Source organism: Stenella coeruleoalba (assembly GCF_951394435.1).
Source record: "Stenella coeruleoalba genome assembly, chromosome: 10".
Taxonomy (NCBI): domain Eukaryota; kingdom Metazoa; phylum Chordata; class Mammalia; order Artiodactyla; family Delphinidae; genus Stenella; species Stenella coeruleoalba.
Window position 1 is genome coordinate 67430565 of NC_137156.1, and position 15325 is coordinate 67445889.

Consider the following 15325-nt stretch of genomic DNA (forward strand, 5'->3'; position numbering starts at 1 on the left):
TGTTCACAGCAGGAGTAAGCCAGGGCTGGCGGGGCTGGGTTTACCCGGTGGGGCACGGCTCAGGAGCACCAGGCCACAGTGGGCGCTCCTACTCTGTGCTGGCCCTGGGGTTAGATGAGGAAATGTGACAGGGTCTTTGCAGACAGCCCCCACACTCCACCAAGGTGTGCCATGGTGTCCAGCCTGTAAATGGGCCACAGTCTGCACCCAACCACACCCCCATGGGGTTGTGGTGAGGTCGGGAGGAGGAAAGTGCCAAGACAAGGAAAATGCTCCTAAATGCCACCGTCTGCAGTTTCTGAACTCTTGCAGCTGCCAGCTCTATGGCACCCAGCTTCTGCGGGTCGGGCTGCCTCTAGGACTGGGGCTGGTGGAGAGGGCAGCCATGTTGGGGAAGAAAGCCAAGGATCACCCCAGTGGCAAGGTGTTTGGGGGCCCACCGAGGAAGCATGGAGAGGGGCGGGCCTAATGGGGACTGAGGCCATAAGCTTGGCAGAGGTGGTACCAGGGTCCACGGAGCATTGCAGCTGGGTCAGGGCTTTGATGCATGCGTCCTCCTGACTCTCAGAGCCTGGCTCTCAGGGCAGGGGCTGGCCACATGGGCCCTCTCATATGCACTTGAAGGAGAGCTCTGGTGGCTTTGTCAGGGGTGCCAGGGGTTGTGGGGAAGAGGGGCCGCTTGGCTCCCTCCTGCTCTCACAGGGTTGCCCTTTTCCTCTAGAACTCTTCACCTGCTCCCCGGCTGCCCACCTCACAGGGGTGTCCTGTGCCAAGAAGCAGCCCCAGAGCTGTCAGTGGGAAACAAGAAGCTAAGGAAGCAGGTGAGAAAAACTGGAGCAGGACAGAGAGCCACTGGAGAGCTGGCAGCCGTCGACAAGCAGAGGGATGCCAGAAGGAGCCCGGAACGCCAGGTCAGCACTTCTCTGCCTGGCCATAGCCACACCAAACCTGGCCCAGATCCCCTCTTTTTCAGGCTCATCCTGCCCACCCCAAGAGGGTAGGCCTAGCTAGAGGAGAAGCAGCGCCCTGGGACAGGAGTCAGGAGCCCTGTGTTCAAGCCCCAGTTCTGCTGTACCCGGCTGCGTGACTTTGGTAACCACTGGGAAGGTGGGAGTGGGGAAAGATGTGCTCATTGGTGAAAGTGTCTGGAATCACTCAACTCCCATCAGAAAGGAAGGGAACAACATATCCTGGGAATGAAAATGATCAATGAGGGAAATTCAGATTTGATTTCTAGAAGGGTATCTGTGTCAGCCTGTCCCCTGCCATTCTCACCACCTCATCCTCCAGCCAGACCTCCCAGCCACGCCATGGACCAAGAATGAGGATCAGAGAGGGTCTAGGACTTGCCCAGGAGCACACAGTGGGTATGCTGAGCTGGATTCCATCTCTGGTCCGCACCATCCAGGAAGCTATGGTTCAGACAGACCTGAGTCTCAGGCACGAAATGTGTACGTTATTTTCCCACTGGCAAACTTTTAGGGTCTGAGTGCCCACGACTATAAAATAAGCAGTATCCTTGAGCTGAGGATTGAAAGTACGGAAGATTCTTGACTGGAAGTGCATGGTTAACTCCTTATGTGGGGTACATCTTATGTCCCAATATGAAGCTTGGAGAGGCACATTACACACATTCCAGGGAACTCTCATTTCTTCATTAACCTACACAGCTGCACTCTTGGCAGTGCCCACTTAGAACCTAGTAAGTGCTGGGTGCTATTCCTGAGCATAAATTGACTTCTGTTCCGGAACAGCTTTTCCTACAGTGCCTTCTCTGGAAAGCTCTGCCGGCCTCCAAGTGTGGCTGAGTCATTGAAAGTTCACAGGAAGAGAGTACGATGGGGGTTACTGCAATTCAAGCCCAGTAACCAGGGAAAGGAGATTCAGAGAGGCTGGGCCACTGGGGTTGGGCGGAAGGACCCCCAGCAAGTGGATGGCTCAGACCCCCACCCGGACTCCCCCTCCTAGCTATGTTACCACCACATTAGCCACCCCTGATCAGCCCCATCCTGTGCCAGAGGTCCTACATCCACAGCCAGTGTCAACACATTCACTGCCACCCCCATTTCCTGGGCACCTGCTACAAGTTAAGCATGGCGAAAGGCCCGAGGACACCACCTCATAGCAGCTGCCCCACAGACGTACCTCTGCTGACCTGGCCCTGACCAAGAGAGACACAGGAACACAGTGGCGTATCTAATCGCCAAGCCGGGGGCCTGGACCCCCAATAATAACTCCACTTACTCTGCTGTGCCCAAGCCCACCATCAGTACGAGATCCCCATTAACCCCCTGTTCAGTTCAGGTTGCACTTTCTGGCCCAAGCCTCCAGTAAGAGCTCCTTAAAGTCCAGCACGTACCTGGGAGCCCCACCCCAAGCACTCCAAGAGCTCAGCTCTCCAAGCCTCTGCGTTTCCACGTAAAGAGCGACAGCTCAGGAGCCTGTGGCCCGACAGCGACACATTTTGCAGCCTTCTGGGGGTGACGGATGGCCTGCTCTTCACATCACTATTTCAAATATTAACATAATCTCCCAGGATGAATGTGGTCGCTCGCGCCTAATCAATCACCCCTCCCACCCCCGACAGCTCATCTCACCAAGCACTCGCTTGCCACTTGTCTCGCGCTGCAGCTCCTTGAGCAGGCAGCACTGACTGCTCTCCGGGGTTGTTCGGCCTGGCCACCCCACTCATTGCGAGGACAGTCTCTCTGGCTTCCGTGCACAACTACACCCACGGGACCCTCCAGGACCTGGACTCCACTCCGTATGCTGCCTCAAAAACAGATCTCACCCTCCCGAAAAGCCTGACACCTACCCATCAGAGCCGACTAAGTACCACCTCAACATTGTGACCTGGGGAAGAGCAGGCCAAGACCCGAAGGAATCACTGTGTCTCTGTTTCCCCACCTGCCCCCATGAGTCCACAGTGTCCCATCACGCTGGGTCCTCAACTGCACCAAGCTTTCCTCACTCCTTATTGCTGAAGCCCTTCCCCCACTTCCAGCTGGAACAGGGTCCCTAAAGGGAAAGCCAGTGGCACCAGGCTTACCTCACGGAGCTGCTGCACACCCCCAAAGATCCGCATCACGCCATCGATCTCCTGCTCCAGGCGCCGGGCCCAGTGCTGCATCCTGTGTGCAGAGAGGAGAGGAGTGTCAGGAGGACCTGCCTGGGGCTGGAACAGCCCCGCCCCAGCCACCGAGAGGTGACACGCAGCAGCCGCCCCTTCAGAACCCAATTTTCACTAGAAGAGAAACAGAGGCTGGGAACCAGAGCGTGCCTCTGATTCCCTTTGAAGTCTGGACCCGGTGGCCCAGGCTCTCCTCACGTACTGTTGGACAGCCAGGGAGGGGAGCAGATTATAGTTTAAATGCACTGAGGGAGTCCAGCGGCTCCAAGAAGCCTGCAGGGAGACTATTTTTCACTGTGAAGAGCCAGCCCTTGATGCTGCTGCTCTGAACATGGGGACTCAGGATACCAGGGAGGAGGGGACGTGAGTGAGCCTGGTGTCTGCTGGATCTCAGAGCCTTCTGCCCCAAGGCTGGGTGGCACCTAGGCAAGGGGAGGGAACATGAGAGCTGCTGCCACCACCAAGTCACTGTGTAACCTGGGGCAGGCCCCTGCCCCTCTGGGCCTCATTTAAACAGTGGACATGGAGAGCTTCCTGCTCAGATGGCCCTCGCCTTTCCAGTACCCTAGTAAACAGAGGCTCATCACTAGATGCCCCACGTGAACTGTCTACCCACAGGTCCAGTTCAGACTATCCCACACCTTTCTGGGGGCCTGGCAAGCCCCATGAGCCCTTCACCAGAGCCACCAGCCTGAGCAGGTCTCCCTTGCACTGGTGCCATGCTGAGCTCGCTTTAACCTATCTGGGTCTCACTATCCTCCTCCAGAAAGTGGGGATAATTTGGGGCCACCTTGTAGGGTTTGAGAAGAACACATGGGAACTGGAGGGTCAAGGGTGCTGCACAGGGATCTCTGTGAGGGGACAGGATGGATAGGTGGTCACAAGGTCCTGTATTCTCAGCCCACGCTCATGAACAGGGATGGTGTCTGGGGAGAGGGCTGGCTTGGGTTCTAACCTGTGATCCCACTTTAGGCAGTGCCAGATCAGGTGAGCAAAATCACACCAGCGCTTGCCAGGGCCTGCCGGCCAGAGAGACACTCTCCACACTGCCAAAAGCACTTTCTGCTGTGACCAAAGCCCCTGCCCTAATGCATGTGAAAGGCATCTCAACTTCCAGACACAGAACAAAGCCTTCCCCGGGAGGGCTCATAGGAGAACTACCACACAGACTGAAATATGCTCACAGGTTAATAAGCACATCCCGTCAGGCCAGGTAAGGGTGGGGTGAAGCCAGCCCCCAGCTTCTGGAAGGGTACCCCAGGAGCCATGGGATCCGGGAGATTGAGTCTGGCCCCAACTCCTGCCCTGGGCCTGCCACCTTCCCCACCACCCCTACTGCCACTCGGGGCCAGGACTCTTATAGCTCCCTGGGTCAGAAAAGCTAAAGTCTTTACCCCAGCCCCCTGCCCCATATCCCTGTGGCTGGGGGCTGGGCCCTTGCCATCGTGTGTGCCCGCATCGGTTGGCATGGGAACTCAGATCAGGAAGCGGGCGGATCACTAATTGCAATTTGCCAAGCTGAATGTCAGGACCGTGATGGAAAAAAAAAGTCAACATCAAAAGAAAGAGGTATTGGGCTTCCCTGGTGGTGCAGTGGTTAAGAATCCGCCTGCCAACGCAGGGGACACTGGTCCAAGCCCTGGTCCGGGAAGATCCCACATGCCATGTAGCAACTAAGCCCATGCGCCATAACTACTGAGCCTGAGCTCTAGAGCCAGTGAGCCACAACTACTGAGCCTGCGAGCCACAACTACTGAAGCCCACATGCCTAGAGCCAGTGCTCCGAAACAAGAGAAGCCACCGCAGTGGGAAGCCCGTGCACCACAACAAAGAGCAGCCCCTGCTCGCCGCAACTAGAGAGAGCCCGTGTGTAGCAACAAAGACCCAACGCAGCCAAAAATAAATAAATAAATAAATAAATAAAATCTAGTTTTTAAAAAAAGAGAAAGAGGTATCAGCTTCAGCTTGTTGCTGGCTGAGACACAGCCTGATGCCCACCTCTGCTCCCCACTGCAGGGGAAAAGCTAACCCCAAGCCCAGGTGGAGGCCAGGCTGCAGGCCAGGCTATGAAGGGTGATCAGGCCTCAACCACCAGGGGAGGTTTTTTGCTGGGGGAGGGCAAAGCCCAGCAGAGAACGGAGAGCTTGCTTGTCCCCTGGCTCCAGGTCACCAGGAGCTGATGGCTTGGCCCTGGCTGAGCCATAAGCACCTGACAGTGTGTCAGGTGGCTGTTTTATGCTCCTGAGACAGAGCCTGGGATGCTACTATGGGCCACAGGGACTGGCCTACCCCTGACACATCAGAACAGGCACACCCTCCTGGGGTCTAGAGGTGGCTCTAGCCCTTGGTCTGGCACGGTGGGTCTGATGGGTAGACCCCAGGCCCCAGCCGCAATGCCCACCATCACGACGCCAGGGAAAACAAGTTATTCTGATCATTCACCTAAACCAAACCCAACTAGGAAGGCAGTATGTGTCCGAGAGTTTAAAAGAACGTGATAGATCATTCATTTCATCATCACAGAGACATGAATTTGTGGGTTCCAGAGTTTGGCTGGTGTCCCCGTGCTGGTTCCAAGGGGTGACACATGGGACCCAGGAGGCCAGGAGTCAACTATGCACCTGCAGTGTTCTTGCCCAGAGGCAGGAGAAACCACCCACCAAGCCCGTACTAACCCTGGCCAGGCACAGTCATACTCACACCAACAGAAGGGCATGGGGGCTTTGAAAGGATGGGGGATGCATCAGGATTCGTGGCGCCACTGGGTCAAAGGCAAACTGACCAAATCCTGCCTGGGGTCCCATGAATATGGACCCAGGTGCCTGCATCTCCCATTGCTCCCTGGCCAGACAGTGTGGCCCATGGGTCACCCCCCCCAAAAGGGTAGATCCCCCTGCTGGCTCCCCACATCCCTGTGATTTTCCATGCGATTCATTGAGATGACACTGCTTATCTCCAAGTGTCTCTAAGTGCCAAATTAGCAAGACAGTGAGGAGAGAGAGTGTCTGGGAGGAGGCACGTGCAGCCGGGGACTGCAGCCGGCATGATGTCTGGTGTGGCATGACAGCCTCACACCATTATGTCCTCCAATGTGCCCAAACCTAGTGGGGTGCAGGCACTGAGCCCCCATTTCACAAACAAGAAAACTGAGGCCCCTGGCAAGGACAGGTGCGGAGCCATGTTCTACAGAGAGAAGCCAGACCTGTCTTCCTGGCTCCATCAGCTCCATGACCCCACCCTCCTAGGACAATGCAGCCTCTGGGAAGCCTAAGGGAGAGGCTGCCTCTGTCAGCTGTGTGACCTCGGAGAGTTCTTGCCCCTCGGAACCTCAGCTTTCCGGTCTATAAACAGGGAAGATAATGACTGGCTGAATACCTTTCAGGGCCAAATCCACATGGAAGCTTGATGGGCAGTATTATTATTGGGCAGTCCCCTGAGGGCTAGAAGCTCATCAAATCCAGCCCTTCCTCGCTTCCCAGTGCTCAGAAAATCTTCCCTGAATGCCTGCTGCGGAGAGAAAGCACAGAGGGAGGGAAATGTGGAAAGGGTTTCCCTAATGGCTCTCTGTAACCCCCTGCTCCCCAGGCTGAGAGAGGCCGGGAGCAGGCACAGGGCAAAGATGTGTGTGTCCCAGGGCTAGAGGGTTGAGGGCAGCCCAGCAGGAAGATGACACCAGCTGCTGTGGGACTCCAGGTCTTTTAGTCTCCAGGGCATGTTTCAGAACCAAGAGGAGTACGTGAGGGAAGAGGAGGTGTCATCATTAGGCAAGGGAGCAAAATCATCCATATGTGGAGCGAGGAGCTGGAGCTGAGGACCCCCTTTAGCAGACAGAACTATCAAGACTCCCACTAGAAGGCTGGGGAGGCCCCAGGTCAAGCTACAAGAGCAGTGAAGGCCTCCAGCTCCGAGGCCAGATACACAGGCTCCCTCAGACAGGGAGGAAGAGGTAGGGAAGATGCGAGAGGGGAGGAAGGGAGGGGAAGGGAGGGGAAGGGAGGGGAGGAGAGGGGAGGGGAGGGGAGGGGAGGGAAGAGAAGAGGGAAAGAGCCTGTATACAGATGCAACAGCATAGTTTAAACTGTTGCCAGTTGTTAATTTTATACGTGAAGTTGTTGATCAGAATGTGATTTAATTGTACAGTATAATCTAGGCTTTTGGAATAAATTATGCAGAAAACTCATCTATAATTAAATCAAAAAAACAGAGACAGGTGACACTGCACGTTCACCCTCAGAGGGCAAGGGTAGGTGTGGGCGGCTGGACCCTGCAGAGGGACGAGAGGGAAGGGGGAGGGCTTTGTTCAAGAGCAGACAGGGGAAGGCCCAGGAGAGGCTAAGGCCCAGTAGGGGCGAGGATCTCTGGACCCCCACCTACCTCTGCAGGCCTTCTTACCACTCCTAAGGAGGCGTTTTCCTTGCCATCAAAGCCTTGCTACAGACTTCCTCTGCCAGGCAGACTGGGGGCCTAAGAGCAGTCTGCAGCTCTCCCCTCAGCTCAATCAAGGCAGTCATCGTAGAGGGGGAGATGCCGAGGGTAGAACAACAGGTGAGGTGGGAGGAGTGGAGGGCAGGGCAGGGCTAGGCTAGGGCAGGTGAAGGGTGCAGGGGAGCAGTCACAGGGGAGGCCACTTGCTGCCAAGGGTACTATGAGCCAAACTTGGCAATGGTGGGGGCCCACGGGTCTCCTGCTTCCCTTGTGACGGACTGGCCAATTACTCTTTCAGCTCTGGGGGAGGCAATGATTTCAAATAAAATGCTATTTAATTATTCTGATCATATTTCAGCTGGCCTGCCACCTCCCACCTTGGTGCCTTAGCAGTCTTCTGAAGGGGAAAGAAAGACAGGGCAGGAGGCGGGGGTAAGAGAAAGACGGAGAGACAGAGAGACACAGACATGAAGAGAGCCCAAGAGAGCTGGTCTAGAGGGCCTGGGTGTCAGGTTCACCCCGTCTCAGGGGATTACTGGTGGATGGGCAAGAGGGCCACTCCCCATTCCAGCCTGGAGAGGCCATGCAAAGCTCAGAGAGCAGTCGTGGCCCCTGCTGAAGCAGGGCTTGGGACATGGCCAACCCCTCCCCAGGCCACAGTCCTGCTGCAAACAGCAGGAAGCTCAAGGCTGCACCCCAGGATCGTGGTACCTCCAGAGCCACCTCCCCCGAGGAGTCCTCCCCGACCACTCTGTGGATATCCCTCTCTACCTAGACTGAGTGCCCAGATTCAGCCCTGGCTCTTCCGTGACCTTAGACCAGATGAGCCCTCTTAGGCCTCAGTTTTCCCGTCTGGAAAATGGAGATAAAGCTCACCACTTGTCTACCTCCTAGGACCCCAAACAGAAGCAGGTGGAAACCACTGCCTCATGGAAGGGATGACTGCCCCACACACTCATGCACACACAGACCCATCTGAGTGGCGGGGCCGCTCTCCCCTCAATCCTGTCCCCTTCCTCAGACCTGCAGCTCATTAAGCGTGGGATGGCTGTACCTCCTCCTTGGACTGGGGCCTCTAGGTGGGCTGCAGCACTCCCTAGACTACCTAAGAGACCCCGACACAGGGGAGACTCCTTGGGAAAGGTAGGGCCTCCGATGACCAGAGCATCCTTTGTGCTTGTCTGCTCAGGAGAGAAGACTCTTGGCCTCAACATCTTTCAGGACTCAAAGCCCAGGGTAGGGCCCCCAACCTTGATTTGATCACAGCCTCCCAAGAAGAGAGGGCAAGTCTAGCCAAGGTCATTCACTCTGCAGAGGCCAAGTGGGCCAAGCCACTCCAGACCATTGAGATCAGAGTGCCTAGAGGCACGGAGACCAGTCAGCACTGACCTGGCACTGCACAAACCACAGTGGGGTGGGGGATGCACAGAGGCCTGGGGAGAGGGGAGCATGCTGGCTCAGCCAATTCACGTGGAATAAGCTCCCCAGTTAGCCATCCACCACTTTACAAGCAGGGAAACTGAGACGCAGGACTCAAAGGGACAGGCTCACCGTCAGTGGATTTGTGATTCTGCTTAAGGGGCTCCTAGTGTAACATGGGGCTCCCAGGAGCATCGTCCCCACCCCACCCCCACCCAACCCATGCACACAAGGACGAAGGTAGCCCACTTATCACAAGGGATCCTCAGAGATCCCCTGGTGCTGGGGAGGGGCTGGTGCTGCTGAAGCTCAAATTAGTCCAAATCCATCGGCCTCGACTATGTGTGTCTTGGGACCCTGCCCAAATACTGCTCGTTAATGAGGTTATTAATTATGGGGCTGTCCCTTCCCTTTCTTTGTCGGGGGCGGGGGGGGGAACCCTTCCCTTCCAGTGGGCTCTCGGCTGGGAGGCAGCGAGCCTGTGCCTCCCCGCTTAGACTAACAGTGAACAGTCATCCACTTTAATTAGGGCGCCAGGTCCAGCCCAGTATTTACTCCCAGTAGCCTGATGGGGGGAGGGGACAAGGCCTGGAACAAGGGAGCAGCTCAGGGCTGGGGAGCTGGGCAGTCCATTTGGCCCAGAGAGGGATGGAGAGTGTCCCAGGCGCACACAGCACTCTGCCTCACTCCCCACCATCAGTGCAGGACTGAGGGCCCACAGGGGCACCAGCAGTCAGGGAAGCACACACAAGGACTGGGGCAAGCCAGGGACATGCAAGCTGAGAAGGGGAAGGAGGTTTCCCAGGGGAGATGAGGAGGACAGCATGGAAGGCCCACCTGAGCCTGATTTCTGTTTCTGCCATGGTTAGCTGTGTGACCTTGGTAACATCCTTTCCCCTGTTTGGGCCTCAGGTAACTCATCTAGAAAGTGAACTGCAGCAACACAGTACTGTGTCAAGACTGCCACACCCAGAGCCACAAGGTTCCTGAGCAGTCCCTCAGCAGGACCCTCCTCACCAGGCCTGGTCTGGGGTTTCCAGCAGCAGGAGAAGCCCATAAGGGGCACTGCTCCAGCTTCCACGGGAATGAGTTCTGCCCAGCAGTCCCAGGAGAACCAGGAGAGGGGCTAGAGAAGGCACCAGGGAGCTGGGGAGACAAAGGAGGTGTGCAGCAGGAAGGAAAACACCGTTCTGCAGGAGAGCAGGGGACTGACTGTGGTCCAGACCCAGGCTGGAGGGCTTGGCCAGGGTGGGGATGGGCCCTGGGGCCGAATCTCCTCCAGCCCCTGCCGTGTACCAGGTCCTGCTCTGTGGTCCACACCCAGCTCTGTGGTTTGGACTCTCCAGGTCTCAGCTTCCCTCTCTGCTCAAGAAGGGGTGGCCTGGGGCCTCCACAGGCCACGTGGGGATTTGTTTCCCAAGGGGTCTGACTGGGGCCTTCCTGCCTGCCTCACTGGGTCTGCACCAGTGAGGCCAGGGCTCTCAGTGCACTGCCTTAATTATCTTCACAGCAGTCAGATCATCCCCAGTCCTCAGAGGGAAAACTGAGGCACACAGCAATTGAGTGATGTGCCCAAGGTCACACAGCTAATGAACACCAGTCAGGATGATACACACCTCTCTTCAGACACCAGTCTTAAATGCCCAGCTGCGGCACGGCATGTCCACTTGGATGCCTAACGGGTCTCTCAAACTGAATGTGTCCTAAACCCAGACACGGACCTCCCTCTGGATCTCCTCCTCCCTTTTCTCTGTACCCCCTGCCTCCCCTGGCTCAGCTGATGCCAGCTCCTTGGTTCAGGCCCGAAGCCTCAGGGTGACCTGCAACCTGCTTTCTCTCGCACCCACATCCAATCTCTCAGCAAGTCATGTTGGCTCCACCTTCACAGTCTGCCCACTGCCCTCCACCTCCCTGGCCCCCAGCCTGGCCTGGGCCGCCATCATCTCTCTCCAGGACAAGTGCAGTCACCAGTTCACTGGTCTTCAACTTCTGTCCTTGCACCCCCTCCCCCGGGCTGTTTACCTCCACAGGCAGCCAGAGCCCCCTGTTAGAACAGTGTCCCTCCTCTCTCAACACCAGGCCACAGCTCCATGACATTAGAAGAAAGACAAAGCCCGTCCAGCGGCCATACTCTCAATGGCCTCCTTGACCTCGCTCCTCAGGCCACACTGGCCTCCTCGTTGTGGCTTGAATACACTCCTGCACTCCCTGCACAGCCTTTGTACATGCTGTTCCCTATGCCTGGATCAGTCTCTCCTCAGAAGTCCTCAGGGCTCCCCTCTCACCTCCTTCAGTGAAGTCCACCTTGCCCCCCATTTTAAGTTGTACCCTCCCAGCAGCAACAGATCTCAGGTGCCCTCCTGGGGTTACCGCCCTCCTGGGCTGTGAGCCCTGAGGGAGGAGGCTCCTGCTCTCCAGCCTGGAGGAACAGGCACTTGGCTGAGCACGCGCACCTCCCCAGAGGGGCCTGATCTCCCCGCCGTCCTGCCCAGCCTGCATGCTGCCGGCCACAGGAGCAGGCAGGTGGGTGTGCAGTGGCAGCCTGTGGAGGGGCTAGAAGTGCAGTGGCTGCCCCAGGGACAGCCACTTTCCCCGGCTCCTCTCCGTATGAATTATTAAAGCTCATTTATGATGGGCCTGCCCAGGCCTGTGGCTTCCGTGCATAATTCATGGCTCTCCCAGGAGGGCCGGGTGCTGGAGCAGCCACTTCTTCCCGGAAGCAAGGAAAGTGCAGGCACGTAATGGCCCAGACCCAGGCTGTCCTCCCCCCATCCCTTTCACCCTGTCCCGATCTCAGATAGCCCAGTACCTCTACCCACCCTGCCCCATCTGGGATTCTGGACACTGGGATTCTGGTTCAGTGCAGACTCCCCTCTCTGTGCCTCGGTTTTCCATCTGTGGACTGACGGAGTTGGTGGTTTTCAAACTGCAGGGAGAGCAGAATCATCTACCTCCACTCCCCAGGGGGCCGAGGACCATGGGTTCCCAAGGTACCAACACCCAGGTGTCATTGTTTGTGAATTTTCCAGCAATCTAGACCTGGGACTTAGCAATGAGCAAGAGGAGTTCAGGAACTAGTTAAGGCATCCCCAGAGAAAAGCAGAAAGTCCAGGCCAGGGACACAGGGTATGGAACAGTCAGTCACTCTGCCCAGGATCCACCATCTGCTCCCCAGGCCTGGAACCACCTGCCTCAGTCACTGACACAGATCATTAACATTTGGGGTCTGCAGAGCCTCCTTCTCTCCCCAGCATGTTCCCCAGGTAGTCAGGTACAATGCAAAAGTAACCCCTGCCTAGGCCCATTTAACAAACTTGTAAACTGAGGTTCAGTGAGGCTGGCTCTTGGAGGCAGGGGTAGATATGTTGACACAGCCCCTGTGCCCAGCCAGGTGCTGTGATGGGAGAGCCACACCCAAGCCTGGTCTCAGGAGGTGCACAGCAGGGTTGAGGCACCTGTGGAGGTCACCAGGAGAGTCAAGGAGGAACCCAGGGGTTCCAGCTGCCTGTTCTTGCCCCACGCCAGTAACTGAAACCTGATTGGAGGTGGCAAGATAGGCCCTGTCCATGTGTCACCAACCACTCCAGCCAGATTCTATGATTCACACATCCCCACCTCCCCTCCTGTACATCCTCCCCACTCCCCAGCATGAGTCAAATCCTCTCTGAGCCACAAATAGCCGTCCTCCATGTGCGTCCTCGACATGGCCTCCTGCTGTGAGGAGGACAGAAACCTCTCTAGGGATCCTCTATTTCTCCTCAGGGTAGAGATCCCCCAGGGAAGCTGGCAGTGTCCCAGAGGACACACTGGGTGCAGAGGAGAGGTGAAGCAAAGACCAGAAAAGAACTCAACCCATCAGGGCAAGCTTTGTTCTCTGGCCTTGTCCCCCGCTACCTGGCCAAGTCACCTCTGCCGGAAAGTCTTCCAGGATTTCTCTCCACCCCTTCCCCCAAACCCACAGTCCTTACTCCACTTTACCAACCCTTGCCTTAGGTTGGAGCTGCAGTCCGGTCCCATCATCAAGCTTCCTGCAAAACTTAGCTTGCAGGATGGCAAAGAAGAGTCTTCTGGAAATGCTTGGGGATAGATTTCCCTGAATATCCTCCCATCACCAGACTGGTACCTGCCCTGTCCAACCCCCTCTGCAGTGGGAGAGAGGCTGGAGGGCAGGGCAGGGAAAGGGCTTCTAACTTCAGCAGGTAGCAGAGCACCAAGGAAAGGAACAGATGATTCAGAGTACCCGTTGTGTGCTGGGTGCTGTGTGTGTGAGGCCACTGAAGTCACACAGCACCCATGGCTAGGTGCTAACTGATTCAGGCCCACTTCATGGATGAAGACGGAGGCCTACGCGGTGAAGCAATGCACTCAAGGCCACACAGCCAGTCTGTGCTCAACCAGAATTTGAACCCAGTAAAGGATGGCTCCAGAGCCCAGGTTCTGTCCCCTAGGCAATTAGGCTTCCTTAATCCCAAAGAGGACTTCAATGGCCAAGATTCAGGAAATAGGGTGCAGGTAAGGGCCACCCCTCATTTATGACCTTTTCCAGCTTTGCGAAGGGATCTACTCCAAATCAGGGCCCTCACTGCCTCCCCATGCAAGCCAAAGCTGGGTGCAGTCAGAGTCCTTCCTTTTACCCCACCAGAGCTACCCTGCTGTAGGAATGTTGTCTCAGCAGTGCAGAGCCCAAGCTCCCTCAAACCCCTCCCATGACGGGGGGTGGGGTGGGGAGGGGGAGATGCCCACTTCCTCTGGGATTTGCTCCTCACTAGTTAGCTCCGGGCTTCTCAGCGCAAGCCAAGCTGCATGTAAATCAAATGTGAGTACTCGGACCACCTTGACTCTCCATGCTCTATGGTGAATCCTTTAGCAATGCAAATCCCCTCTGTGAGCTGCAATGAGGAGGGGCCTTCAGGTGCCACCCCAGCGGCCCCACCCCTTCTGAGAAGTCCCAGGTTGGTGGCCAGAACAAAAGGAGCCACTGCCTGGTGAGCCTGTGTTGTTCTGAGAGATGGCTTGACGAGTAACAGGTTGGCCAAACCCAGTAGGGCTATCACAGACAAAATACTCTGCAGATGTTGCCAGCCTTCTATAGATTCCCTACTAGCTCCCTCACTCCCCATTCATTCATTCATTCATTCATATAGTTACTGAGGCAGGCTCCAAGCTAGGCACCGTGTCTCCAAGGGACACAGTGGTGAGCAGGGCAGATGCAAGCCTGCCCTCGGAAGCTTGGAATTCAACCAGAGCAGACAGCTGATCTGATCCAGACTCAGTAAGTGGAGGGAGGAGGAGTCCGGCGAGCCTTGCGGGGGTGGGATGCACGGCAAGGGGCCTGACCCAGCCTAGGGGTCTGGCCAGGTAAAGGTGGCACTGCAGAGCAGCAGGGCAGTTCAGACAGAGGGTACAGCACGTGCAAGGAAGGCTCAGCAGTGAGCTGTGCGCACGGTGATGCCCTATGAACACCCTCAGACTGACTATGGGCATAAGCAGGCTGCTCCCACACTGAGGCCTGCAGCGCTCCATCCTCAAGGACATGGTGAGTGCCTCCATGTGACGGATGGTGAAGGACAGTGAGCTTCTGACACTGGGGAGATGAGGTGAGCGGGCGCAGTCAGTGGCTGGTAAACTAAGGGTTCAAAGAGCAGGGCTCTCTGCTCAGTCCTCGGCACCCAGCCTGGGAAGGCACAGCTCCACCTGGCCCTCTCCAGAGGCAAACATCTAGCTCTGACAAATCTCCACTTGGATGCCCTAGTCTGCATCTCAAATTCAATGTGTCCAGTACCTGATGGTCCCCTGGACTGACTCTTCCCCAGCCTCCTCCAGCTTACCTGGTGAAAACTCTGTCCTTTCAGATGCTCAAGCCAAATCCCTGGGGTCTCCTGAGACCCCTTTCCCTTTCTCACACCCAGACCATCAGCAGGTCTCACCACCATCACGGCCATCACCCTGGTGCTCCTCTGTTCACACCTCTCCCCGGGGGCCCTCACTTCAAAGTCATGCTAATTTTTTTTTTTTTTTTTTTTTTTGGCAGTATGCGGGCCTCTCACTGTTGTGGCCTCTCCCGTTGCGGAGCACAGGCTCCGGATGCGCAGGCTCGGCGGCCACGGCTCATGCACGGGCCCAGCCGCTCCGCGGCATGTGGGATCTTCCTGGCCCAGGGCACGAACCCGCGTCCCCTGCATCGGCAGGCGGACTCTCAACCACTGCGCCACCAGGGAAGCCCCAAAGTCATGCTAATTTAATGGCCCAGGCTGTCCTGGTCCTAGCTGCCCTCTGCCCTCCTGTCCTCCCACTCTCCCCTTTTTCTCCTGCTCTAACCACTTCCCACCTCAGGGCCTTTGTGTTGGCCGT

The 15325-nt window shown here is 56.7% G+C and overlaps 1 protein-coding gene across 4 annotated transcripts in view; it reads right to left on the reverse strand.

The window, feature by feature from the left end:
- The window catches only part of CACNA2D2 (calcium voltage-gated channel auxiliary subunit alpha2delta 2), a 137398-nt gene that overhangs the window by 108446 nt on the left and 13627 nt on the right, over positions 1-15325 (reverse strand). For all 4 annotated transcript variants that reach the window (XM_079934607.1, XM_079934605.1, XM_079934606.1 and 1 more), the window contains exon 2: positions 3050-3131. In XM_079934607.1, the coding sequence (XP_079790733.1) occupies positions 3050-3131 (82 nt within the window). The remainder of the gene's footprint in view (positions 1-3049; positions 3132-15325) is intronic.